We start from the raw sequence: 24,125 nt of genomic DNA on the forward strand, positions 1-24,125 counted from the left end.
ATTTCATGCTGGAGCTTCTGGGAGAGAGCTGCTTATGCCTCATCCTTGCGATGACAGGCCAAAGAATAACTTAGGAGTGCCACCTAAGGGCAGCAGATGCATGAGCATTTGGTAGAGAAAAGAATTTTTGCCATTTTCAGAAAGGTAGCTGGCAGGGGAAATTAATGGCACTTATCTTGCAATTAAGACCCTTTTATTTCCCACTCCTCCCCCCCCCCCCTTTTTTTTTTTTTTTTTTAAATATTCCAGAGTTAAAGAAACACCCAAAGCATTCAAGTTGTGTCAAAGCCAATTGCAGTCCCCAGACAGCCTGCAAGATGCACAGGCCTAAAGGGGTGACCATTTGCCTTTGCCACATGCAGCTGATGCACATTCAGTGCTTCACAATGTTTAAAGCAAGTCTTTTTGCATTAAAGCAGATTACCTTAAGGGCTTCAAAAGTGAGCAGCACATCATTGGTTCGCTTCAGATCTATGTAGTACATCATCAGCTCTCTCGATCCCAGTTGCATAAAGATGGGCAGCAGCTGGGAAAAAATGAAATTAGGAGGCGAGCTAAACATTCCATGGGAAAGTTGAGGTCTTTTTTGTTTTTCCACTCTCTCAACCCCCCGTTTCTCCCCTATTAGCAGATACCTGTTATGAGAGGTCAGTGGTAACCAGCTCCATCCATAGGAAGCAATAAAGGTTAACAGACCTCTTGTAATGCATCTGCTGACTGCAGTGAGGTGCAGCACAGCCGCCACACGCAAATCCTAAGACTCTCCTTCACGAGCAGCTATGGCAAATCCACACAGATCCCACCCTGGCGATAGCTTCCACTTTCCATCTGTGCAAAGACAACTACCAACAACTGAGCAGAAAAAACAGCAGCAGGGCAACAGAGCAAAACCCTTGCATAATTCTTTGTGTAACAGCTTTATAGCATTAATTCCTACTTTTCTATCCTATTATTGCTGGCATACAAAGGGATCCAGTCAGCATGCAGGGTATTAGGGGATAATGTTTCTTTGGCTCTCAGAAGCAGGGCACACAAGTGCACATGCACACACACACAAACGCATAGCACAAAGCAAAACTGTGTGTGTTGCTTCGCTCCTCCTCAATTCAAATAAATCCAGCTGGAAAAAACAATTAAGCAGATACACAGGTGGTCTGCACACCTATGCTAAAAGAAGGTTTATGGTAACATAAAAGGAAACACTCTTTGATTTATTTGATAGGGCTTTACTATTTTGTCCACACTCGTAACAGCAGCCCTCAAAGGTATCTAACATAAGCACAGCCAGTTCTTATCAGAACTGCTGCTGAGGTTCTACACAGGCCGTTTCACTCAGGATTTTAGTTTCAGATTCCTCAGAAGTTTAATGTTGGAGTCCCTCAACTCTTCTAGAGTAACAAGGAAAAATGTCTGTATTTCAAATAAAGCAACTTGCCCTGTATCACATAAGCAATACTTGGAAGAACAGAGAACCCAGGAATAAAACTCCTGGTGTCAGGCTCGGGCTACCAGATCACACACCTGCTAGATTCCTAGCACCCTTATGACTTCAAGCAGTTTGAAAAATCATCATCATGACCTTAGGAAAGCCTACTGATCTCCAAGTGATGTAACAGTTCTCCAGACTCTTCCCTATGATACCACTGGTAGCTCCATCAGGATAACTCAAACACAGAGTTCTTCCTCCCACCTTCAAATGCTCACCTCTTGGTACTCCCCTAAGGGAGTCAGGTACTGAAGAATTAGTCTCTGCTCTATGGCAGGAGTCAAAGGGTAAAGTGTATAATTAGTGCCAATCACCCACGGGGACATTTCTGACCAGCTGCTGTTGGATAGTTCAACAAACATCCGCTCTGGTTCCGAAGTGGAGAAGCCCAGTTTTTGCTTGGCCTTCCGGAAGCCGTCTCTCTCGTGCTGCTTCCCTGACTTGCTTTTTCTCAGGCCCCCATCATCTAGTTTTGTGGCAGAGTTTACTCTGCTACTGGTCTTGTGACTCGAATCAAGATGAAAGGAGATCTCCATATCCCCAGCAACTTCCTCTTGCTCTCCGTCTACTGCCATCTCCCCGTAATCCATATCCACGGCCTCCTCATCCAGAGCCAGCAGAGGATCCGATGGCACTTTCCGAGGGCTGGGCCTCTTGTTTTCTTGTTTTGTAGTCATTTCAGTAACCTGTAACTCTCGCAGCCGTCGAAGCACCAAAGCCACCTGTTATATAAATAAGCAAGCGTGAACACGCAACTTGCACTGGTCGCATTCTTGCTTTTAACATAAACAACCTAACATAAAATATCAAGCATGCTGTGGTGCAGGAGTTGGCCCAGAGAAATGATGCTTAAATAACAAGATAACTCCAACCTTTTTTTGTTATAACTACTTTCACCACAAATGTGCACGCATTCTCCTTCTGACTGAGACATGGCAAGAAAGCCATCAAGAGCAGATCAGTTATAACGGTGCCAACAGGAGCAAATACCAATTGGCACCATAATCCCAACATCCCAGTCTAACCCTGAGTAATGTTCCCTTTGGAAGCAGTAGCTCTCAGGCTGCAATCCTACAAAACCTCAAGGCTTCTTTTCTATTCTTAGAGGCTTTACCTGCCCAAGAGTTAGATGAATTCACCTGTGTTTTGATGCTGTACAGCATCCGGAGAGCCATATTTGTCAGTCCTACCTGTTTCCAAGTCATTTCAATTGACTGCCTATTAATTCATGAATGGGAGCTCCACAACAACAACAACAGAGATATGCATATCTGTCTCTAAAGGAGAAAAGTACAGCAGTAGATCGTTACCAATTGCGAGTTCTCATCCCTGTAATTTGCAGCAATGTCTTGGTTTTCCATAGCTCCTCCCAGGAGCCCTGTTGCGTACGTCCTCAGGGGCTGATCAGCCTCGCGCGCCCATTTAAAGAGATTTTCAACTATGCCTTCCTAAAATGAGGAAAGGGAGAAAAATTCCAACAGTCAGACTTCCATTTTTCCTCCTTGGTGCAAATGAAAACATCTATTAGTAACGATTCTTCCTGTCTCAGCCCCATGACTGGGTTGGATTTCCTGCTGATTAAGTTATGAATGAAAATATTAAACTACAGGGAAGCAAAACAACAAGCCGCAGAAAACTATTCCCAGGCATTAGATACCTAGGATCAAGACTGGCACACCTGCAGAAATCTTCCAGAGCGGTAATTCAACTTACTGCCTAGAAAGTGGCAAAAGACGAGTTTAAATTGGTTAACCAAACAACACCAGAAAAAGAACCCAAAGTGCCAGTTTCATTCATGTATATTGCCAGCAAATTAGGAGGTTTCAAAGGTCTGGCATTGAATTTATATCAAGTAGAATCAAATTTGGCTAAGATTCTTGCAGTTCACTAGAAGCTTCAAAGCTTACTAGGGCCAAATTGAGAAGCCACTTAAGCCAGCTGGCTGTTGCCAGAGGAACTATTTACATTAATGATTACTCATGAACCCAAAGAACAACTGTCAACACAGCTACAAATCCAGAATGACTTCAGAAAAAGCAAGTTAATCATTTGCTAAAATGAAAATCTTCACACTAAATATAGTTAATGCTTTTAGTAGTAACAAATGAGGCAGCATTTGAACACAGTCTGACATGCATTTGTTTAACCAGTCTGAATAAGTGCAAATAAAAACAGTCAACTAAATCACAACAGGCAAGACTGTAGCTTTTTTTCTCCCCTAAATCATTATGGGATCTTGAAGCAGCATATAACACATTATTACGTTAAAAGGAATCTTGCACATTATTTTGAATAATTCTAGTTACAGCATGACAAAATATCAGCTGAAAACAATGATGAGAAGGCATATATTCATGTGAGAATTCTCAGCTCACAGATTTTTAAAGCACTGTCCATTATACATTCAAATTCACATTATTATTTACATACAAAAAATAAATAAATGAGATGGGAAGTACATTAGCCACCAGAGGGCCTCGAACAATATAGACTCTTAAAACAGTGCACTTGGTTAACTGTCCTAAAATCTCCTGCATGCAAGTTGTATTTAAATCCTCTCTGAACAGCAAACTATCATTTTTCTTTTAAATTTTATGGATCAAAAATCTCTAAGTCTTAAACTGCGGACAGGTTAAAAACCTCAAATTACAATGAACTCACAGAGGCAGCATATTACTCTTCCCTCTTGCCATGTTCTCAGATCTCATATTCATAACTTTAAAGAAACTCATTTTGGACTTCTACAGAAAGCATTATCTCATTTCCAAATTTAAGATTCTCTTAATGTTACAGATCAGGAAATTGGGGCTTAGGAGCTTTTGACCCCTCTACACAGTCCTTCAAAACAGACTTGCAAAGCGACGCAGGGGTCTGATTCAGCTGCCCATCACAGTTCTAGATAAACCCCACAATATATGTGGATTTTAGATTGCTTAAGTATAATCACTTAGCTCTAATAACGGTACCACTCTGCTGTAGCTGTAAATTACTGGCTGAGCCTACTACAGAGAGGCTTAACATTTTATATGGCCTGCTCCAGGTCTGTAAAATACAATTCAAAGCACAACATTTCCCAAAATATTAAATTCCAGTTCTTCTGCTGCATGAATCAAGTCCTCGTTATATGCTGGAAGCTATGGACCACCCCAAATTTTGTGAGCTGAATAAGTTAACACTAAAGTAAATACAAGAACATGCATAAGCCTGAAGAGACTGTTTGCAAGAAACAGAGTTTCAGTCTTTCTTTTTGCTGATTTCTCCTGTTGGAGGAACTGCTGGGGTATGCAATACCCCAAGTTCATGAATCACGGCTCAGTATAGAGAATACCTTTTCCTGAAAGACAACAGCAGTTTCCAGTCCTGGCATGATATCCAGAAGGAGTCGGCAGGCAGCAGTGTTTAGTGGAGGCTCTCTGCTTGTCATCACATAAGCATTCACTAGCTAGAGAAGATCAGGAACAGCATTGATTTGAAAATCATCTCTGAGTAAAACCAGAGCAGTGAAATCCCACAGCAGCAAAATAATAAAATGAAAGATATACCTAAACCCTGGATCTTCAAGTGTGTTAACCTGAACTCTCTGATACTAACTAATAACTTCTCAGCATTCTGACAGAATCCCTATAACACAATATGCCAATATTTGTAGGGAGATGAAGGTAACAAAAGCTGTAGCAATAAACTGAGTGTAGCAGGGCAAGAGAAAAGCCAGACTTCTGCCTCCTAATCCTCTCCCTAAGCCTTCGAGAACTACTATGCTCCTCTGCCCTTGTCCAGCATTTCCGAGTATAGGGCAAAGACTCCAGACATTGGAATTAGTGGTAGTAATTCCCATTCGAGAAGTTAATTACGCTTTTTAATTTATACTAGAAAAACAGTAATTTCTTCAGGGTGATAAACTGAGAAGAACTAGTTCAGTTATTACTACAAATTCTTCAGCAGTCCTAAACAGCTAATAAATCCCCCCCTTCCTTGAGGCGTTACAACAGTGGCAAACAAGTCACTATCTAAACCATATTTAAGGAAAATGGTTATGGAAGACATAGGCCCAGCACCAGCAAAATGAAACAAGCACAAAGTGGACAGAAACCACAAGAAGGTGGCAGGGATGGTCAGGTGCAGCTCTCAGGGCAAACCCACCGCGTTCATGAAATCGTCATTCTTGAAAAGTATCCTTAGCAAGTGCCCAAGCATGCACTCTGGGTCTGCTCGACCTGTAGGAGAAACAGGGAAAAAAATCAGCTACCTCCAGACTGCAGAATTAATACTGAACAACTATCCTCAAATCAGAAGGAAATCTTTCTCAGCGGGAAAATCACAGGATAAATTGTAAAAATTAGTAACTGAGCTAATATTTCTTCTAGGAGGCATCACCTCTGTAAAGTAATGTCCTACTGGTCAAAGTATGAGAGATCTTAATGGCCCAAGAGTGTTGAACTGTCATTTCTATGTACAGTGAAGATAAGGATGTCAGACAAGCTGTTTCCAAGTATCTGGAAATAAATCATCTCAAAATAAATAAATAAAATAAAATAAATCCAAACAAAACAAACAATCCAAAACACTACACTTGTCCAACTGCAAACTCAAAAGGCAAACCAAGAAAAGTTGGGACAGACTGCCCTCTCTGTGCAACTCAGACCCAGTATTTCCCTTTAATTGCAACTTGTTAACACAATCATACCCATATTTCATAAATCAACCTCAGAAATGCTATTTCAGAAGTCTATCCAGGGCCGTGATATGTCCAAAACAAACTTCAAAACTGCCAGGTATCAACACTACAGAGCACAATTCCTCAGTTTGAAAGCAATGCCAGACCTTGATAAGCAGCAGAATACATTCAAGCCAGATATTGACCATTATTAAATATGAGTTACCAGGTACCGACTGAGATAGAGCTGGGGCTGCCAAATACATTCAGCAAATCTCACCTGGATGTCGGTCATCAAAAGGGTCCGGATCCCCTTTGCGATACTCTTCAGTCTCCTTCTCAATCAGCTCAGACATTCTATGAAAAAAAAAAAAGAACAGAAAATAAGCAAGATTCCCCACTCCGGCTGGTCCTAGGAGGCAGCTCCTCACAGCTTGTTAATAAAACAGCTCATCGGCTCTCACTTATACTGTATTTAGTGCTACCAGAGGATTTCAGGCTGTCTGCTAGAGCAGAACAAGAAAAAAGTATAGACTTGCCTCTAATATCTCATTTCAACCCACCACAAACACACTTGGTCTTTATCAAGGCCCCAGTGCAGCACAAGAGCACTGCTCGGGAGGAGGCTGCCTGCCAAAACTCCAAAAGGAGAAGCTGCAAATAGAGCAAATTTTCCTCCTCAGAAATAGGTAATTCCATCCCATTTCATTCCGTTCTGAAGAGTACCAAAACAAAGCTTATCCTGCCAGAAATCTCTTGCTACTTGAGAAAGCTCTAGTGAGATATAATGCAGGTGGACGATAGCTTTCATTTGCTCACATGAGAGTCCTAGTAACCTTCTACAACACATTCTGCAAGAAACTCCCCACACGTCTCTATTTCTCATTTTGTTCTACTTGTATCCCTTCAGCTCCATTCAAGCTCAATTATCTTTTTTACCAAGCATGTCAGCTACTGTAGCAACTAGGAGAAGGAGAAACTCAGCTGGCTACCCATTCATAGACCTCCAGATACAGAGGAGAATTTAATGTATCAGCAAAAGATCAGAGGCAGTTTTAAAGTTGCATTTTCCCCTAAACTGAGAAGCTGCCTAAGAAGATACAAGAAATCCTATGCCCAATTCACTCGGATCAAGCAATGCAGGAAGGAATCATTTCTATTTAAAAGAAACAAAGAACAGGTCAAACAATAAATACTGTCATAGACAGGCACTGTTTTCTTCAGGAAGTTTCCCAGTGGAAACACATAACCTTTGAGGTGAAATAGAGTGGGCATTAAAAGGTATTACCAAACTCATCATATTCCCTTGGTATAAACCTCATTCGCTCCTTTCTACTGAAGTCAGTAGAAGTGGGGTGCAGAACCTACTGTCAGCACAGCAGCTTAATGCAAGGTCTGCACACCCCAGGGCTAGCAAATTGACTTAGTACTGGGCAGGGAAAACTGCGGGAAGGCTGCAGGAATTCCTGGGAAATTATCTGTCTTTCACTTGCACATTTCCCTTGCAGAATGGCACCGATTCCTGCTCCACTCCTGTTACTTTCCAGAAAATATCCTGTGCTGCCAGGAATGATTAGAGGCAAAAAAATGTACTTAGATTTGCCTTTGTGACTGACACCGATTCGGCAGTGTGCCAAGAGATGATGTTGTAAGGCCTGCCTGGATTGTAGCAACAGCAAATTACCTTATTGGGAACGAGGAGAGAACTTCCGCGCTTTTCTCCAGTCTGACAATTAACTCTCAGCAAACTGTTGATCCTGTGGGGTTCTAATATTTACTTGCAGTAAGCCTGAATCTGAAGAGATGCAAATTGTGCCTCTTGCTAACAGGTGGCTCAGCTTGAGCTCTCACACATTTCTGGCAAAAGCCAGTTCCTTAAGCACTCCCCTGCCAGCTCCTCCTATTTTTTCCCCCTGTAGAAACTAATAGTTGGAGGGGAGCCTGCCAACAGCCAGCTGGGACAAACGGGGAGTTGAGAAGTTGAACCACAGAGTTATCAGGTCTTTTGAGGTGCTAATCGGCTTTTTGGAAGCTTGCCAGAAAGGTCTGGCAAGCAGCAGGGAGAGCAAGGGAAACACACTCCTCACTGCAGCCTGGTGAGGTAGGCAGCCAAACATGCCAGGCTGGAGCTGGACTGCCCCGGGGACAGCGACATCAGCTCAGCCTAGATGAGACAGGCACGTGAGTTGCTGATTGTGGTATTTTTTTTTTTCTCCAAACAAGTAGGCACAATCATTTGGCCAACATTAAAAAAGAAAGAAAAAAAAAATCACTGCCATTTTAAAATGGATATTCAAAATTGTAGGAGGAGATCCAACTTTTTTATATTATCCTTTTCTTCCTTAAAGCATACAAAAGTGGCTTCAAAAAGATTCCTACCAGGCCCACAACCAAAAACAACATCTCCTTTCCCCCTTGACAGTTCGAATGTTAAGTCTGCAACCCTTTTGGTTTGAGAAGTGACTTGGGTGAATCTCTCTACATGGCCTACCAGTTCCTCACCGAAGGGAGAGAAGAACTGAAGGAGTAAGAAAGCTCAATCTGTTTTCATAACACAGTCACATGCTCTGTTGAAAGGGCTTTAACAACAACAAAAAGCCACGAAAGTAGTTAATATTTATTCAGGTTTTGCCATTTCCTTAGCATTATGTTGGTTCCCTAGTGATTCAGATTTTGCATGCATGCAAAAACCTACATTTTATGTGGCTGCAAGTGCTGGTGGTATCTTTCCCTCTTGCCTTGTTTCTTGCTCCTCTCTTCACGACTGCCTTTGCAGGTCATTTTCAGAAAGGTAAGAGCCTCATTTCCACTTCCTACAAACTGAGCTCACCCTGGGGGTGAAGAAAGAAGGGACGAGAGGGCTACACACAAGCACCTCTCAACTTTGCTACATCCCCACCAATGCAGACAGCGTAACTTAAGGCAGCCCAAATATTGGCTCTCCAGAACACATGAAGGACATGGCTCCCAGGATTTGCCAGTATGTTTCAATACAAGTTGCACTTAGACTACGAATTAATGCTCTGGAAGGATCATTTCAATCTACATTTTTCCCAGAAAAAACAAACAGATAATATTATGCATTGGTCACTTGCAGACACTGTTTTTCTTACATTGATACCTTCTAACAGTCCAGAAAACTAAGTTATTAGGTAACTAACCCAGAAAACAAATTTCTTTGGACCTGACAATTCACCTGTGGCCTGTAAGCCACCAGGTAGTTGCTGCTGCGTTATTACTGCTGAAGCACTCACTACTGCACACTCACATCTCATGTTCAATGGACTTCCCTCCGCACGGGGAAGTTCTCTCACTTAGCCCAGAGGGCAGAAGGAAGCAGAAAAATGCCCCTCACCAGCAAGAGTGAGCACAGCTTCCTCCATCTCCAAGTGTGCAATAGCACCACTCTATCCCAGCACACCAGCCACCAACAGCTGGAGTCACTGCACACTCATAGCATCTCTTCCAGGGGATTCTTTTAAACCTATTTAAATTATTCCTGAAATCCAGTACTCCAAAATTGCACTGATACTGGATTTACATCCTTTCAGGCATCTCCTAGAGCCAGCAAATCCTCCTGCTATCTACTCTAAGTAAATCTCTACTAAAGCCAAAATTCCCAAGCTTTCCTCATCTGTTACAACCTGCCTGCTGCATCGAAATCTTGGGAGAGCCACAGGAGGGTTGTCTGACTCAGGCACAAATAATGTAGGAACTGAAAGAGCCGGGGAACAGCAAGTGCCAGAATGATACACACAAGAAAACACATCTTTAATTTTAAATTCAGATTTCTTTATATTTCTTAGACTAGTACATTTCTGGCACTCATGACTGCAATAGAAAGTCTGGAAGCAACACATACAACTCTTCCAAGGCACAAATCAGACAACAAATACACAAAGATACAATAAACACGCCTCATGTTTTTCAGGAAACTTGCTCATTTCTAAGGGATAAGCACTGATATTTTTGCTGCTCACCTCCCTCTTATTTTTTTTAAATAGTGGTAAAAACAGCAAAGAAGTGTTATCAACTAGGTGAGACACAGCATGCATCTACACAAAGAAGCTTTGCTTGTCTGAGGTGCCTCATGCAACAACACGGAGAACTGCCTTACAGAAACTTGGGCTGTTCCTAGTGTACCAGCAAACATTTTAAATCCTTCCTCCTGTGGCCTGCCTTGAGGTAGGAGAAGAAATTAGGTGTATTTTCTGTGAAATTCCCATAAAATTCCCACAAAAATATTATCAGTTAACCCAAGTGAAGCTTGCCTCAGAAAACCACATACTTAACTGATATTCCAACTGTTCTTCCTGTAGTAGGGGATGTGTTATCAATAATGCTGCTACTACCAGCTGCAAATCTCCTAAGTAGTAATTTATTGGCCTAGGGGATATTTTCCTCACAAATACAACACATGAACTGTCTGTCCATCATTGAGAAAGAGAATTTTAACAGCTCTATTCAGGCACATCCAATAGGCTTCAATAAAATCTTCTCTATAAGCTTCAATAAAATCCTCTATATGATCCTCTAAATTCATCCTATTGACTCTCTCTCATCCTTTCCCACAATCTGATCAGTGTCCACACAATCTAACGAGAACAAACTCCGACATTACCACTCTGATGAAACCCCATTTTCATAGCTTGCTTTCTTAAGTTTGATGTCCTCACCTGAAGCTTGTAAAACATTGTTCAGCTTCTCCCTGGCTTCCATTATTTCATGTTTGAGACCATCTGCCTAAGAGCTTTGCAATATAAAGTTCATAACAAAAATTATATGTATCTAAATGCTACACTCACTGCATATCTTTTAGATCAAAGAATACAAATTAGCAACAGCTAATTAGCTATTTAAAAACCTTAAGCAAAAAACACAGTAAAAGCAGCTCTCGGGCAACATCAGAATTTATTTGCTGGAACTTACCTGGTGAGAATGGGGACCATGTCTTGCCCACTGCCATGTTCTTTCTCCCATTGCTCAAGCAAAGCAGTGAGCTCAGCTTTGGAGTCCACATGCCCAGATCCTGAAGTCATGGCTTAGCCTGCAGCAGAGGCAATAAACAAGAGAAAAAAAAAAAAAAAGGCAAGAAGATTAGTAGTAAGTCCCACAAAGTCATGATGGATTCATTCAAATCATCCAAATCAAAGATTAAAAGCCTCTTGGAAGAGGCAAGTAAAATATCCAGCATAGAAGAACGAGACCGAAAAATAAGGAGCAAAACACTGCTGAATTTCACCTTAATCCCAGAAATTTTCTGGATCTCCAAGACAAACATGTGCGTATTTTGTACACCACTCAACTGCTGTCCAACAACCTTGGTCACCATGGGAAGTAACCCTAGTTACAAGTGTTTTCAGAATCCAAGCCACTTAAAATTCTACCTGAATTCCAAATCCCTGGGCACAAACCGAATGGAGGTACCACTTAACAAAGGGAGCTCTCCCTTAGGTGGTGTTTAAGCCTCTAAATTACACAGATGTCCTTTTCTTCTTTTCCTCCAATCTGATAAAAATCCACTAGAAATATTAACAGATCAAACTACAAGATAATCCGTCTCAAAACACTGCCTGGCCCTTAGTCTCTAGCCTGACAGGCTGGGATTGCTGGAAGAGATGTTGCTTTATTGAAAGACACTGAGCGAATCCGGAGGAAGCAACACCCAATCCTAAGGTAAAAGTAGGCCTCATATTGAGAAACAGGCAGACGGGAAGTGAAGAAATCAAAGTAAGAAGACAAAATAATAATAGAAACTCTTCACATCCAAAAATGCACAGAAACATCCAGTAAATAATTCCCCATAAAATGGTCAATATCCACCCTAGCTCTGTAATGTAAGTACAGCGCTTACTGTACTGCTTGCCTTTAGCTAGGAGCTAAAGACAGGAGCTGAGGATGAAACTGGTAGACACTGCACAAAAGTCATCAGCCCAAGGACTATGGAAAGCAAATAAACCCACAGCTACAACACACCCCATCTGAAGAACACCATTTTAATAAGTACTGTATAAAATGAGCATACGCTAACAGAAAAACTGCATAAGCATGCAGAAAAAGATGATGATTTAAAAAAAAATAAAATAAAAAAGGATAATGGTAATTACTTGTTATTTATTTAGAGCATTCATTATTCATTCATCACAAAACCAGACCGGGAGATTTGATGCAAGGCATAAATCATTTGGGGGAAAAAGAACAGCACTGCCTGAATGCAGGCAACATAAAATAACAGGAATGTTCTCACGTAGACACACACATCCCTACCTCCCTTTGGAAAAGAAAATTATTTCAAGCTCAAAAAGGTTCATTCCCTTCTTTATTACCTCAATGATACTCACCAGCAGCATTGGTGAGCTTTTAAACATTTCAGATAAATAACATGGAGACAAATTACTATAGGCCTTGGAAATGCTGCAATGGCAACTGCATTGAAGCAGTTCAGCCCCCTCCAGCTTCCTTCTATAGCCAAGAGATGAGAAATGTGCTTCTCAAAAAAAAAAAAAAAAAAAAAAAAAAGTGACCCCCAAAGGTTGTGTAACGCTCGTGCAGGCTGCTCTGGGATCTGAGGAATAGTTTATTCCCCAAGAAGCTCTTCATTTGTCCAGCTAGACAGCAGATAACACAGGTTGCTCCAGCAGGAGCCACAACAGGTAAGCGAAGATCTCCGTGAACTAAACTTTGAACACCAGAAAGGCGCTTAACTGGAAGCCTAGGACCACTCTGGATCTCACCATTTCCCTCGGATGGGCTGGCAAACACAGTCCATCTCAAGCTGTTCCCAGGAACTACCACAACAGGCTGCAGCTCTCTCCTCTTGTATTTAAATCCACATTTTTTTTTTGTAAACTAATATTTTGAAAAAGAAATACAGCCCTACTGCATGTGTCAATCATAATGCCTAACAGGAGGAAAAAAACACATTGTCATCACTTAACCTAACACCACTACTGTCAGAGTATCATATTTCGATCAGATAGACCTGATGAAAGCAAAACCTACTCTTACTCTGGCTTTGAAAGACAAACATTTATGATCTTAAACAAGCTCTAACTGTGAACATGTCTACTGAAAACCCCCATGTGTTTCAGCATCTCGTGCTGCGCAGCTTCAGCATTAAACACTATTTTAAACTCCAACAGCTTAGCAGCATTGCTGTGAACTTTTTATTTTTCTGAATGCAAAATGTAAAAAACTGACAAACAGAGACACCCAGAGGAGCATTCAGGTCCAAAACTTTGAGGTATCCAGGCTTTTACTTCATAGGAGTCCTACACCTTAATATGTAAGCTCTAAACAGCTAAGAAATACAGGTCTCCCTGATTTCTTAACCACAAACCTTAATAAGGGAGTCTAAGTTCAAGCAATCCAGCTGAGCCTTTTGCTCCTCTCGTATTTGAGCATCACACCGACTGCAAAAACAGCACAGGTCACTCACCTGCTGGCCTTACACTCCTAAAAAGGACTATGAGGTACTCAGCACCGGGACTTCCCTATGGACAAGCATTTTAAAGCATGGAACTTCTTAGGCACAAATAAATCAATTTGTAAAGTCTGAAAGCCCACCAACAGCAGGGTTACCCAGGGAACAAGTGCAAAAGCCATACATTAAGCACATAAAAGGAAAATGAACTATAAAAAAGAAAAAAAGCCATATTAAAAATAGCTTAGTTTTAAAAAATCAATTTTGCTGAAGGACTGCATGTTTAAACTCAAATGCAAACAGAAGTTACAGGAGGATTTCTGCATCCACCTATATAGGGCCAGCTCAAACTCTAGCAACTACCCCCGCCTAGAAACAGGCAAGTTCCACGTTGCTGTTAAACACAACTTTTAGTATGGCCAATGGGACAACAGAGGTGAGAAGCCTACAGCAAAAGCACAAAGCCATAATGAAAAATTATGAACTCAGGGACCAGTATCTAACTAAATACACAGCAAACACACCAGTAAGTGCGTAGGGTCTTTCCATAATTCATTTTAATAGAAAGAAACTCTTTACTTTTAAAAAAAAAAAAACACGCTTCTTGTTGGATAAACAGCCTTTAAATAGAGGAGCCACAAAGCAGATACTTGACTAAATCCCGCTGAGAGGCAGAAACGGCCCAGGCGAAGGTAACTCCGGAGGGTCACGATGGCGACCTAACTGTCAACAGCGACAGTTCCCTCGCAGAACAGGGCAGGCCTCAGTCCTCTCAGAAACGTTCCGTGTCCCGAGCACAAAACCCCGTTTGACACCACGCCGGGGGCTGCCCCGGGGCCCTTCGTTAGCCAGTGTCACAACAAGGCCCTCTCGCACCCGGGTCACCGCAGAGCGGCTGATTTACACGCCTGCCCCCAGCACAGCCCCGTGTTTTTACGGCCCGGCTCTTTGAGGGGGCTGAGCCGGGCCCCACGCGCTGCGTTTCCGCTTTCACCAAACAGCCCGGGACCGGCACGTGCTTAGCCGGGGCGAGCGCGACGGAACCGGAACAAACTCCCGCCGCCCGGAAGCGGCGGGCGAGGCACCGGCCGCAACGGAAGGTTAAAGGCCGCGGGGGTGGGGGAGGGGGGAACGGGGGCCACCGAGGCGGGGCCGCCGCGGCCCGTCCGCCCCGGCCCGGCCGCGGTGCTGACAGCCCGCGGGGGCGCCCCCTAGCGCGGGGGCCGCGCGCGCACAGGCCCCGGCCGCCGCCGCTGCCTCAGGGCCCGGCGCGGAAGGAGGGAGCGGGCGGCGGGGCGGAGCGGCCCGCGGGGCCGGGGCCCGGCGCCGCCCGAAGAGGAGGGGAGGAGGGCGCGGCCCGCGGCCCGCCGCCGCCCGTACCTGCGCGATGCCCCCGCTGGGTCGTCGTCGCCGCCGGCCCGGCCCGCGCTCGGCCCCGCACACCCCGCGGCGGCCGCGATCGCTGTGGCGGGCGCACGCTTTGCGCGTCACCGCGGCGGCCGCGTCACGGCGCGCGCGCGGCGGGGGGAGGGGCGGCGGCAACGCGCAGCCTGCCGGGAAACGGAGTGCGCGCAGGGTGAAGCCAGGCGCCACCGCCGCGCATGTGCAGAGAGGCGCCGCGGGGGAGCCTGGGAGTTGTAGTTCCCCGCCGGGGGGGGGGGGCCGCTGTGGGGCGCCGCCATGTTCCCGTACTGGTCCTTCCTCCAAGCCCTGGAGACCTTACCCTCTTCCCGGTCTTTTCCCATAATCATCCATCAGAATACGTGTGTGGCTCAACGTATGTGCAGAGAAACCCCTCCGTGCTGTATAGCCCTGTCCCTGTTTGCTTTCCGCATGCAAAGCCTTGTCTCCCGGCACCTTTCCCCTCCTGGGAGTAGCCTTGTCTGGTCCAGAGCACTTTGTCCTTTTACAAGGGTAATAAGCACAGTTTTTGCACTTTCCCTTGCCCCTGGCATATTAAATTACCCGGGGAGATGATCTGTGCACTCGCAGCAAGATTCCCATCTCTGAGGAAGAGGAAGACCCAGAAGGCTCATGCTTCTCCCACACCACCATTGCTGGTGGGAGGATCAAAGCTATGGGAGATGCCTGCAGCTTTACTACAGCAGCCATGCCCACAGCTGCCCATCTCTGCAAGGCGGCTGGACAGGGGTTTCTTAGGGAGGACTAGAGAAGATAGCATTCACCTAAGCTCAAAAAGTTACAGCTTGGGGATTTTCAGCTCCTGCAACATCTACGCTGTGCTGGAGTCAATTCTAAGAGAATGCTGGGATCCATCCCCCAACTCAGCTGAGCAGATGGTGCCTTGTGGCCACCTGCCTCACTGAGGAGCTGGCTGTGTTGGTGGGACAGGTCAGCAAGCAGCTCCCTCTTGGCAACTCTGCCACTGCCTCCTATAGAACTGACAGCTTTGCAGGCCAGGCTGCCGTGCCCCCATGTCTGCAACCCCAGAACACCTTTGGCGAGGACTCACTGCAGGAAAGACCGCAGCGAGGGGAGCGCCGGGCACTCGGGGGCAGGGGAGCAGCACAAATGCACCCGTGCTCTGCATTTAGCAGTAATTGAACCCCCTCCCTCATGCCAGTACTTTGCTTTATAGAACCAAGGGCTACAGGAGGGAGAACATCGCTGTGAGAACGCAGAGACCAGGAGTAAGTTTGCGCCTCCTGTCCTGATGGCTCTGGTGGCTGAGAGGTGTCAGAGAGAGCCAGTCATGTGCAAGGAGGTGGCAGCTATTGCTGCGTGTTTGTCTGCAGGGATTCTCCAGCCAAACAGACAACATACTCACCTAGGAGAGGCAATGGACAGCCATAAATCAAAGCTGAATCAAAGTGTGAACTCCCTTCCAGGAAAATAACCATGGTGTCTTTTCTCCCCACTGCTGTTACAGCCCAGATCAACTCCCAGTAAATACCTTGGTAAGACCAGCACTTCTCAGGGAGAAGATAAAACCACTTTGCCAAGCTCTAATAAGCTTCTAGACTTAAGGAGAATTAATAGTGGAATCCAGGGCAGAGCAACCCTGGTAAGAGAAGGCAGGAAGACTCAAGCTGTGTTACCAGAGGTCACCTCAAGCACAGCTAAGAGGGGAAGTGCAGGAAGGACCGCACATCATTTGCCTGTCTCTGCCTGGGGGAGTCAGTTTGCTCCTTACCGTGTTTCTACTTGCAATTGTGGTTCTCTTACAGGGTAGCTTAAGCAGTAGGTACCCAGGTAGCAACTACCAGACTCTGCTGCACAGTTTTGGTGCGTGACTCATGGCAGGTGAGTAATAAGTGATAATCAAGCAATAAAAATGTAGTAATGGAGTTCAGTCCCTTCTCGGCACTTGAAGAGTGCAACACCAGGACCTGAGCACTCCGGAGGGTTTGAATCCACCTCACTCAGATGCAGGTGACCTGCAGGGTGTTTCTCCACAACTCCCAGGCCTCATGGCCCGGCACAAACCAGCAGGAATCCCAAACCTGGACAATGAAAGCTGGTTTCCCGGCAAGCAGGAGGAAGCAGGGGAGATCAGTGCACTCCGGTGCCCAGAGCTGGACAGCGCAGAGCGGGAGCAGACATTGCCTCTTGCAGTCCTGCCAACATGGGCAAACGGGTCCAAAATCCATGCACCCACTGTGTGCCCAGGATAGAGTGTGTGTGACAGGAGAATTGTCCAGTCACTAGGTGGCACACCAAGATCATCGCACCCGGCTGACATCCTCCTCCAGAGGAGAGCAAAGAGAGCCGAGCGGCCCAAAGCCCCGCAAAACAAGCAATCGTCTGGAGATGATGAGCTTGGGAAGAGCCCTGTGCATGCACACAGTGAGCAAAATTTCTACATGGAAATGGTGGTGAAGCGTTGGAACAGGCTGCCCAGGGAAGTGGTGGAGTCACCGTCCCCGGCAGTGTTCAAGAACCGTGTAGATGAGGCACTTAGGGACATGGTTTAGCAGGATGGTGTTGAGGGGCTTATGGTTGGACTTGATGATCTTGAAGGCCTTTTCCAATCATAATGATTCTGTGACTGCATGAAAACCACCTGAGAGCTGTCTGGAGAAATACAAGGCAAAAGCCCAGGCCAAGATCAAGCACTCAATGCCATTCTGCCAAGTCTTATTTGCTCTCTTGCAGAGGAGCAGCAGGTGAAGCCAGAAGAGGAAGAGCACCTGGGTGATCCTGCAAGGAGGCAGAGCAAAGCATGGGGAGAAGTTCCGTGCAGCAGGTCACACTTTCCACTTCCCAGGTGGAGGCAGAGTGAGGGACAGCAGCAGCACAAGATAAAACCAGCCAAAGTATTTGTGTGGAGGGACAAAGGAGGCACCTATGTTTTGGCAGAAACCCAGCTACCACTGTGATTTTTTCAGCAACTGTAGGTCAGCAGCAGCAGTTGGCACCTGAAAGCACCGAGGACCGCGCCATGGCCAGGTGCAGCAACCCCTCCGGACAGCCACAGGGTCTGCAGGGCTGGACTCCAGGCAGGCAGTGACCCTCAGGCTCTCCGAGCCCCCCCGGCACGGGCTCGGCAGCCAGCTCCCCCCCCCCCGAGCCACCGTTTGGCTGAGAATTTAGCCCAGACTGGAGAGGGAAGCCAGATCTATATCTAGGAACACAGAAATGCAAAAGAATGCAGCTCATCAGCGCGGGTGCTAACGAGGAGGCAGCGAGCAGGCAAACAGATTTCTCCCAAACATACGGCAGTGCCAAAAGCCTCCACTCAGGCTGATGCCAGCAGCACTTAACTGTGCCTAGCTGAGCAGCTGAACGACAGCACATCTGCGTTTGCAAGCAGAAAGTCAACAGGAATTTTAAACAACACACACACTGCTTGGCTACTGTGTTGCGGCAAGTAGGGCTCCACGCAGGCTCAAACCTCTGCCTTTCCAGTGGCTTCCAGCTGGGAAACACCAGGCACATGGGCCATATTGAGTGCAAAGGAGGAGGTGTTAAGGCAATCACACATGTGGTCTTCTGTCTAAATTAGCTTCTGTAACTGGAAATGAGTTAAAAGTTCATGCCTTCTGAATTTTTGCCATTTAAGAAGAGATTTCCTTTTTATTTCGTCTGTAACCATACAAAACAGCTCTCCAAACAGCAAAGAAAACTCTTCATACAGGAGAAAACAAGAGAGGATTGCATGCAGCATGCTGTGAAATGCCTGCAAGAAGCACACTGGGGATATAAACAAATTCCTACGAATGTTTTCCAGCCACAAGGACCTTCGGGATTACTTGCAACAGCAGCAGCTTTTAAAAAACAAAGACTAAACAAAGCCAGGAGAAAGTTGGGTTTTAAGACAACTATCCTTTTAAGAGGAAGGAAATTATTTTTGCTCTCTTCTTGAAAGAGATTATCAGGCCTTAAATCCAGAGCAGGTTATATATCTGCCCTCTTTTCTTGGTGACTTCTCTCTACAGGAATTAAATGGGTCAAGTATGTGACAGTTGTGATCCCTGGGAAGGCAGTAAGCAAGTTAATGAAGACAGGCCACAGTGATTCCAGGTGCTGTGGATGTGTGTAAACAAGTTAATTTTTGATTCTTGAGTGCTTCTGCCACCAAGGGGTTCCCTTAAAGGTCTTAGTAATAAATAAGTGATGTTTTTTTCATGTACTCCAGCTAAAATCTTTAGCTTTATAGTGATGATGTTTCCAGTTTTTAAAGATCTATGGGCTACCAGCTCCCATCAGTGCATAAGACATTTGGAACTGCACCCTTGTAAAGACTGAGCCCAGATCACTTTGCTCACTCTTAAGTTCAGCCACTTTTACAAAGAAGCACTGAAGCTGCCCTAATGGCACATAAAATTCAACAGCTCTCATCAGCAGGGGAAAAACCACCAGTTAAAGTGAGGTAATTTAAAGCTGCGGAGAGGCAGGTTGCACTGACTCGTGCTGGAGTCCACCCAGGGCGCCTGCCCTAAGTTTCCCTCTCCCACGAACGCTGTTATCACACCTGGACACAAGGCAACAACACCTTGAAAAATCCCGGCGTTCATAGTGGGAGCTTACATGCAAAGACACAGCACTAAAGTCAGTTGTCTGGGAGGAAAATGAGTCTTTGGAGCAATGAGAGGCTAAAAAGATGAAGTGGGGAGAGAAGCTTTACAGCTCGAGGAGGCTGAACAGACACCCAATCTCATGGGAGATTATAGGAATGCTATAGGAACATCAGGCCACGCTACCTGCCCGAGGGGTCCCTTGGGGTATCTGAACCCCTGCTCAGTGCTGCTATCAACCTTCTATGATTCTATGATTCTAAATAACGTTATGTTCTAGAGAGCTGCCCACAAGCGATGGGAGCAGAAGTGGATGGGTGAATCCACGCACAGAGGAACCCCCAAGGGATTTCTGGAGGGAAGGGCATTGCCTGCCGAGGATGCTGGCAAAGGGAAGATTTGCAAACCAGCCGTGGTTACCTGAAGCCCAAGAGAGGGATATCCAGGCTTTATGTTGGAGCAACGTGTACGGATGGAAATGTGTAACGCCCTGGGCGTCCCTTCTGCAAACGGCAGCCTCTCCTAGTAAGTGAGGTCCTGGGTCTTGCAGCTCCAGCTTTTCTGAGCTAATTCCCTCCTCACTTGGAGCTGATCAACATCTTGCTGCCCATCGTTAGCTTCTCACATAAGATAAGAGCCTTACAAAAATGGGGGAGAAGGAAGAACTTACCATTCCTGCAGCCAGGCAAGTTCACAAAGTTATTTGGCTGCCTGCAGACACCATCTGGGCTTTGCTTTTCTCCAAAAGGTTTTACTGCTCTTGCCAAGGTTGCGTTTCTCTCCTGGGTGAGCTTTCCTCATCCTCCCTGGATGAGCCTTCACAGAGGCTTTTGCTGGCCTGTGGATCCCGTAGTCAGTGGAGCTGTAGCCCTTCACCTGTGCGTGAGGGAGAAAGCACCACCCTGGGGACACCCCATGCTACAGCCACCTCTCAGGTGTCCCTTCCTGGGAAACAGTGGTGGAAGCTTGTTCTGTTAGAAATAATCCCCAGGAGGGATTTGCAGCTGGCAGAGGGGTTTTGCTAGAGGGAGGATGAGCTAAAGGGTGACAGCTCCCTTCTCTCACACATTACAGGGTCTGCTGCAGCACTGTGTGTCCCAGCAGGGTTTTCTGGAAGGACTCCTGTATTTCACCCCATGCTTCTGCCTCGGTGGCCACATCCAGGTTTGCAAATGGTGCTCAGCGCCTCCCTGTTCCCATCATGGATCATGATGGTGGGAAATTGCTGGGAGCACTTGTGTCACGAACCTCTCCCATGAATTTGGTAACTTCTTCCCTGTGCTGCAGCTGGGGGATCTGCTCTGCACCCAGGCTGCATGCAAGCAATTTTCAGCGCTGGGTGTGGACTAGTGAAATATGACTAAGAAAATGAGAGATGACTAAGAAAAACAAGTTGGTGTATGCTGCGGAGCCATCTCCGGCCTGAAAGAGCTTTGCACTCCTGCTGCAAACCCCGAGGGGCTTTGCACAGAGCTCCTGGTAGTCTTGAAGCACTTTGGAAGGAGGTAGTTGCGGGATGGAGAACCCTGCATCCCTGTTTGGGTGCGATCCCTTCTGGTGCTCTTGCAGGAGCCCATTATCAGGGGAAAAACATTCTCTGCCCACTGCTTCTCAGCCCTGGGGGGCCGACAGCCCCGCAAAGGAGCGGAGGGAGCTGTCTGTGTCCGACACAGCCATGAGCTCCGTGTCCTGGGTCTTGTCCGCTCGCTGCTCCGTGTCCCAGCGCATTGGGGTCACCGCGGCCATGGAAGCTGTCGGCAGGTCCAGGCCGGCTCTCCTGGGTGAACTCGGCTCCCCTCACTTGGCTGAGGGTTTCCCAGCCTCTCTGGTTGCACTTCCAGTGATTCTGTGGCTTCTGCCGTCTCTTCTTTTGTGGTTTGTCTTTAATTCTCCCCTAATACTTCACATAACTCTGGTTGCTATGCAGTGTTTCCAGGCTCAGCTGTCTGCAACAATCCTCCGCGATGGGGGCGCGCAGCTTGGCTGCAGCGTGGACGACTGCCTCGTTAATTGCCCTTTTTAAAAAACTTTTTTTTTTTGGTAATTTTGGATGCCTGGAAATAAACTGTTACTAATATCTCCTCCCTCCTCATGCCAACGTACTTCAGTAAATTAATTCTTTGCAAAATTTTTCGATGTGTGGTCTAGACAAGGGTGCAGACAGCAAAGTGATAGACACCACATTGCAACATGGAGCTGGATTTGCTCTTCGTTGCCATCTCCTCACCTGTATCAGGCAGATGAGGAAGAGGGAGGGAAAACAGCAGGGAGAACAAGCGTGAGCTGCAGGTGGCCACCGTGGTGGTCACCACGTAGGGTGCTGAGGTGGAACCTCAGAGGCACTTTCCTCTGCCAATAGCTGGAGAAAGGGAAGGATCCAAGTCCTGTTCTCCCACACACCAAATGCATCCCAGATGTCCCATACAGAACATGGGTCCTGCAGCTCCCAAAACACATTAGCCCAAACCCGTCCTGGGTGTGGGTGAAGACACGCGGGTGTTCAGCAGAGCTGCTAACGCAGGAACATCGTGGGGGAGGACAGGGCAGCAGGGCCATGGGCTCGCTTTCCCCCTTGTGCCTTGGCAGGGCTGTTTTGAAACATGGTCTGTGATTAAAAAAAAATAAAAAAAATGTAAATAATAATATCAATGGCATAGGTGAGGTTCTCAGGGGGAGTAACTGCCCAATAAAGTGGTGAAGTCCCCTTTAGCAACAGTATTGCTATGGGAGATAGCTCTCTCAGAGGTTGTAAGTTTCCTTGCAGTCTTTCTTGGTATAAGATCAAACTTCGATCCTGCTGGAGAAGATTCAGCAACCCGGGACTGTTTGGAGGGAGCTTTAGCAAACCACCGCTGTGTTTTTTCTTAAGTTGCTCCAAGTTTAGGAAAAGTTGGGATCTAGGACTCTGCTTAAGGGTCTTCAAGTGGTTGAGGCTCTCACGGAAGATCAAGGCTATTTGCCAGCCAAGGCCATTAAAAAGGAGGGGAAGAGGTAAAACTGATTTTGTAGCCTCTAAACAGAACAAGAAGCTTTTCTGGTCCCCTGTGAAGCATAAAAAGTTCATATACCCTGGGGAACTTTAGCAGATCCATATGTTTACTCCTCCTGTTCCTTTTCCCCATTGCGATGCTTGGCAAAAGGAAAGAGGGGAGTTAAACTCCAAATTTTATGTGAAAAACTGCATAAGATTTTAGCATTACTTCTCATTTTATGTATCAGGACACCAAGCTTGAAATAGCAGGAACTGTGTTCCCAAAGAACTGCAACTCATAAGCAGGTCAAAGCAGGCTCCCATGGACACAAGCAGGCTCCAGATTACCTCCTTGGTTATTCCTGCTGAAATACATCCACAACCAAAATTATTTTTCCAAGGGGCAACCCAGAATTCAATCTTGCATGATTGAAACCACATGCTGATTAAGGCAGATGCTTCCTTAAGATCCTGAACCTGAGAAGCAACTGTGAAGCTGGAGGAGTCAAGGGAAGGAAGAGACACTAATTTGGTTTAAGTAGATGCTGTTTTGTGGTTGTTTTTGAAATGAGATCACCTACTGTGGGGGAGAAGCAGACTACAATGATCTTAGATTATCCCAAAATTCAAATGCCACCCACTGCACTAGGTCACACAGACTGCAAAGGGCACTGAATTATGGCAATATTTTCACACTGAGTGAGAAAGCAGGAATAACTGGGCTGTGAAGACATTTTTTTCCAAAGATAGGACATGCAGGGAGGGCAGAGCATGATGAATTGTGAATTTAAGTCACACTGCTGTTTGCCATTAGCATGACTAATTCCATCCCCGACTCTACCAAGGTTTCAGAAAGACATCTGGGCATCACAAGGAATAAACAGCCACTGCTAATAAACAGGAAAGAATTTCAGAGTAGAAATACAAAATGTAGGTGCAAATCATGAAGTGTTATGGTTTACATCAATGGAGCTTCATTAAATGCTAATTGATGTGCACAGAGGGCTAGGAGAGACTGCACAGAGGGCTAGGAGAGACCCCACCAAAACAGCAGGCTTAGGGTGCTAGATGGTTGCAGGACTCTGCAGAGGTTGTTGGGGAAGGAGCAGCCCTCAGCAATGCTCAGTCTGCCGGGGGAGCAGCTGTGTGTGTGAACGCAGTTGGTCTCACGTGGTGTATTATCCTGGGAATACTGCGCCAAGAAGGAAGCGTTATGTGCTAATAAGCAAAAATGTGAAATCAACACCAATTCCTCCATGCAGACACCTTAAATCAAGGAGTTTCCCATGAGCACAGGTGATCTAATGAACAAAAGATTATCTCCCAAAGAAAGAGTGTATAAAATAAGCAAAGAGGAAAGCTGGCTATCTTGTTTTATGGCTGCAGATTAACAGTAAACCCTTGTTGAGTCTACAAGATGAAGGAACAAATGTAGGTCTTACCAGCATTAATGTGACAAGTGGACTAAGATCTCTATCCAAACCTTGATAATCCACTAAATCCCTCTGCCTGTTGCATCTGTGCTCAAAAAAAGGAAAACCCTTTTATTACTAGTCATTCGCTTGCACATATCTCTCCCTGTCCCCAACAAACTCCTTCCTCTACCATCCTCA

At 45.8% G+C, this 24,125-nt stretch overlaps 1 protein-coding gene across 2 annotated transcripts in view; it reads right to left on the bottom strand.

Annotated features, from left to right (window-relative positions):
* Positions 1-15,059, bottom strand: part of DCAF1 (DDB1 and CUL4 associated factor 1) — a 43,137-nt gene extending 28,078 nt beyond the window's left edge. For both annotated transcript variants that reach the window (XR_015913527.1, XM_088527215.1), the window contains exons 1-8: positions 14,944-15,059; positions 11,070-11,187; positions 6,421-6,497; positions 5,627-5,700; positions 4,815-4,928; positions 2,797-2,934; positions 1,705-2,208; positions 425-526 (exon numbers count right to left, since the gene is read on the bottom strand). Coding sequence is in view for 1 of the 2 variants with exons in the window: in XM_088527215.1 (XP_088383341.1) it covers positions 425-526; positions 1,705-2,208; positions 2,797-2,934; positions 4,815-4,928; positions 5,627-5,700; positions 6,421-6,497; positions 11,070-11,179 (1,119 nt within the window). In the remaining variant the exon portion in view is untranslated. The remainder of the gene's footprint in view (positions 1-424; positions 527-1,704; positions 2,209-2,796; positions 2,935-4,814; positions 4,929-5,626; positions 5,701-6,420; positions 6,498-11,069; positions 11,188-14,943) is intronic.
* Positions 15,060-24,125: the final 9,066 nt, after the last annotated feature.

The sequence above is a fragment of the Tinamus guttatus genome, unplaced genomic scaffold (assembly GCF_059628265.1).
Source record: "Tinamus guttatus ecotype Peru unplaced genomic scaffold, ASM5962826v1 Tinamus_guttatus_pri_ptg000026l, whole genome shotgun sequence".
NCBI lineage: Eukaryota > Metazoa > Chordata > Aves > Tinamiformes > Tinamidae > Tinamus > Tinamus guttatus.